At 47.6% G+C, this 4135-nt stretch overlaps 1 protein-coding gene across 1 annotated transcript; it reads right to left on the reverse strand.

Moving 5' to 3' along the window:
* Positions 1-2716: 2716 nt before the first annotated feature.
* LOC135999509 (olfactory receptor 6E1-like) lies at positions 2717-3700 on the reverse strand. The gene has a single exon (XM_065653080.1). The coding sequence runs from the start codon at positions 3698-3700 to the stop codon at positions 2717-2719; it is 984 nt and encodes a 327-aa protein (XP_065509152.1).
* Between the last annotated feature and the right edge of the window lie 435 nt (positions 3701-4135).

Raw genomic sequence — 4135 nt, forward strand, 5'->3', positions numbered from 1 at the left:
AATGAGATCATAGAATCATTTAGGTTGGAAGAGACCCTCAAGATCATCGAGTCCAACCGTTAACCCAATTCTGGCACTAAACCATGTCCCTAAGAACCTCATCTATATGTCTTTTAAAAACCTCCAGGGATGATGACTCAACCACTCCTTGGGCAGCCTGTTCCAATGCCTCCCAAACTCTTCCACAAAGAAATTTTTCCTAATATCCAAACTGAATCTTCCCAGGTGCCTCTTCAGGCTCTTTCTTCTCCTTCCACCACTTGCCACATGGGAGAACAGACCAACACCCTCCATGCTACAACCTCCTTTCAGGTACTTGTAGACAGCGATAAGGTCTCTCCTCAGCCTTCTTTTCTCCAGGTTAAACAGCCCCAGCTCCCTCAACCATGCTCCATCTGACTTGTTCTCCAGACCCCACCCCAGCTTTGTTGCCCTTCTCTGAACTCACTCCAGCACCTCAAGGTCTTTCTTGTAGGGAGGGGCCCAAAACTCAACACAGGATTTGAGATGCACCTCACCAGTGCCAAGAACAGAGGGATGATCACTTGACTGGTCCTGCTGGCCATGCTATTCTTGATGCATGCCAGGATGCTGGCGGCCTTCTTGGCCACCTGGGCACACGCTGGCTCATGTTCAGTCACTGTCCATCAACACCCCCAGCTCCTTTTCTGTTTGGCAGATTTCCTGCCGCTCTTCCCTGAGCCTGTAGTATTGCATGGAGTTATTGTGAGCCAAATGCAGGACCCAGCACTCGGCATGAAATTGAACAAGTCCAAGTGCTGGATTGTTCACCTGGGATAGAGTAACACGGAGTGCAAGTGTAGATTGGGAGAGAGCGGCTGGAGAGCAGGTCTGCAGAAAGGGATCTGGTGTGATGGTTGGCCACAGGGTCGATAGGAGGCAACACTGTCCCCCAGCAGCCAAGACGGTAAACCGCATCCTGGGGTGCATCAAACACAGCATGGCCATGTGGTCAAAAGAGGTGACTGTGCTGCTGTATTCAGCGTTGGTGCGGCCTCACCTTGAGTGCTGTGTGCAGTTCTGGGCCCCACATGTTATTACAACAAGGATGTGAAGGTCCTTGAATGCGTCCAGAGGAGAGCAACAAACCTGGTGAAAGGGTTGGAGGGATTGTCCTCTGAGGAGCTGCTGAGGACTTTGGGCTTCTCTAGTTTGGAGAAAAGGAGGCTGAGGGGCGACCTCGTTGCTCTCTACAGCTTCCTGAGGAGGGGACATGGACAGGGAGTTGCTGAGATCTTCTCGCTGGTGTCCAGCGATAGGACATGTGGGAATGGTTCAAAGCTTGGCCAGGGGAGGTTTAGACTGGATATTAGGAAACATCTCTTTATCAAGGCGGGTCAAACACTCGAACAGGCTTCCTAGAGAGGTGGTCAATGCCCCAAGACTGTCAGTGTTTAAGAGGCCTTTGGACAATGCCCTTGATAACATGATCTATTTTCTGGTCAGCCCTGAATGTGTCAGGTATTGGAACTAGATGATCGTTGTAGGTCCCTTCCAACTGAACTCTTCTAGTCTAGTGCAGTCTATTTTATGTATATACCCGTTCAGGGTGGATTCTTCCAGCAGCTGGGCTCAAACACTCAGTCTGCTCAGTAAACTCTCCAGGACACCGGCCTTGCCAGTTGCAGACACCAGGACACATGAGCCCCCGGGGCTGCAGCCCCATTCCAGATACTGGTACAGACCCCCCCCAGTCACACACATGCGCGCACACTCTTATGTCCAGTCACTCTGGTCTCTCAGTTGCTGGCACCAATGACATACAGGCTGTCTGACCCCCTGGTCCTGCTCCAGTTGCTACACTCACACCCCCACGCTCACACGTTCACACAGAGAAGAGATTTGCTCACATAGCAAAGACTTAGAAGTTAAGTTTAATGAGAAGACAGGACAGACTGCACTTGTTGGGGTCCTTCTCCAAACTTCCCATGGTAAGTCCTGTGTAATCCAAAGATGCTCTTCCTCTGCATCCCACCATGTGTCCTGCACCCCTAGGCAACAATCCCGTTAGTCTAAATGGTGATCCAGAGAGCTGCTCTCAGTGACTCCTCTTGATGGGCTTCACACCTGGACAATGAGGCTGAGGGCTCTCCCAGGGTAGCCTTGGGACAAGATGTTCATTCCCCAGAGCCTGTAATTTGGGTTCCCACTTGCCAATGAGCCTCTGTGCTCTTCTTGGTTTTGGAGATGGGCTCCTGATGAGCTGGTGGCTCCGCAGTGATGGCACTGGGAGCAGCCGGGGCAGGGTATTAACTGACTTACTCCTCCTGCCATTGTTTGTGCCTTCTTTGTGTGTGCAGAGGAGCTTTTTATCACTTAACACAATGCAACGAGATCAGACAAGAGGAAACGGCCTCAATTTGCACCAGGGGAGGTTTAGATTGGTTATTAGGAAAAAATTCTTCCTGGAAAGCGTCTTTGGGCATTGGAACAGGCTGCCCAGGGCAGTGGGGAAGTCACCATCCCTGAAGGTGTTTAAAAGGTGTTTAGACGAGGTTCTCAGGGACACGATTAAGTGCTAGAATTGGGTTATGGTTGGACTCGATGAACCTGAGGGTCTTTCCCAACTGAAAGGATTCTATGATTCTATAAATCTCCTGAGGTATCTCTGTCTGGAGGTTACATACCTATGCATTGGTATTATTTAACATATGATAGCAGATCACTGGAATTGCTGTCCAGAAATGCCACATGATTAGGGGAAAAGCTGTGTTCTTGAATGGGCAACGGCTTCATTCAGGGCCAGTATCACAGCCTTGTTTCTAAGACTGTAAATGAATGGATTTAAGAATGGGTACAGGATGGTGTTCAGCAATGCTACAATGCTGTTAGTCTCCAAGGAAATATATTCTGAAGGACATGCATAGAGAACAATACAGCTCCCATATGCAATTGCCAAGGTGGTGAGATGAGAAGAACATGTAGAAAAAGCTTTTTTCCTCCCAGATGCTGCTGGAAGATGTAGAATACAGAAAAGGATGCACATGTAAAATATCAGAGTTAAACATAAGGAACCCAGAATGACAAATGATATGAAAACAGAGTCTATTTTCCAAAGCAGGCTGGTGTCAGAGCAGGACAGTTTGAATAAGGGGGAGTTGTCACAGAAAAAGTGATGGATCTCATTTGAGCCACAGAAAGTCAGCTGGGAGAGGATGACCAGGCGGTAACTGAAGAGTGTGAAGCCTGTGACCCAAGTAGCAACAACCAGGTGGATGCAGAGCTGAGGCTTCATGATGGCAGCATAACGCAAAGGTTGGCAGATGGCAACATAGCGGTCAAAGGACATGACAACAAGTAGAATAAGCTCTGTACAGCCCAGGGCAAAATAGGAAGAGGATTGGGCAAAGCAGCTGCTTAGTGAGATTGTTCTCCTCCCAGAACCCAGGATCACAACCAACTTGATGCTTGTGGAGGATGTAAACCAGATTTCCAGGAAGGCCAGATTGCCAATGAAAAAGTACATTCGGGTTTGAAGGTGGCGATCTGCATACGCGAGGAAAATGATGGTGGCGTTCCCCATCACTGTTGTCAGGTATATGAGCAGAAAGACCAGAGAGAGTAAGAGCTGCAGTCTTTGATCAAGCCCTGAGAAACCCTCTAGGATGAACTCAGTAACTGCAGTTCCATTTTCTGGTCCCATGTTGAATTTCGGTTTGTCATGCCGAGACAGGAACATGGCAAAAACCAAGTGTGATAATTCCACAGTCTGGGTGAAGGGCTCCCCAAAACTCTCTGCTTCTTTCCTTTCTTGCAGTCTTCCTATAGTACACAGATAGAGGACTTCAACCACTTCTCATACCCTGGTATTTCTGCATCAAATTTCATTTGGAGTTCTGAGAATTTGTTGTCTTCTTTCTATATTTTTCAAACACTCAGAAAGAATTTTTCCTTCAAAACAGAGAATTTTGAAGTCTGTTAGCTATTTTATCCCATTCCTGGCAAATTCCAAATGCACACAGGTCTTTTCCAAACATCTGTCACACCTATGTGCCTAAGTCATCTCTTCTATTGCACAAATGCCAAACTATTACATCAAGTCAAATCAAATCAAATCAAATCAAATCAAATCTAATGTATGCTGAAAGCTTTTCTTTCTACTTTTCAGTACTTG

Source organism: Caloenas nicobarica, chromosome 28 (assembly GCF_036013445.1).
Source record: "Caloenas nicobarica isolate bCalNic1 chromosome 28, bCalNic1.hap1, whole genome shotgun sequence".
Classification (NCBI taxonomy): Eukaryota; Metazoa; Chordata; class Aves; order Columbiformes; family Columbidae; genus Caloenas; species Caloenas nicobarica.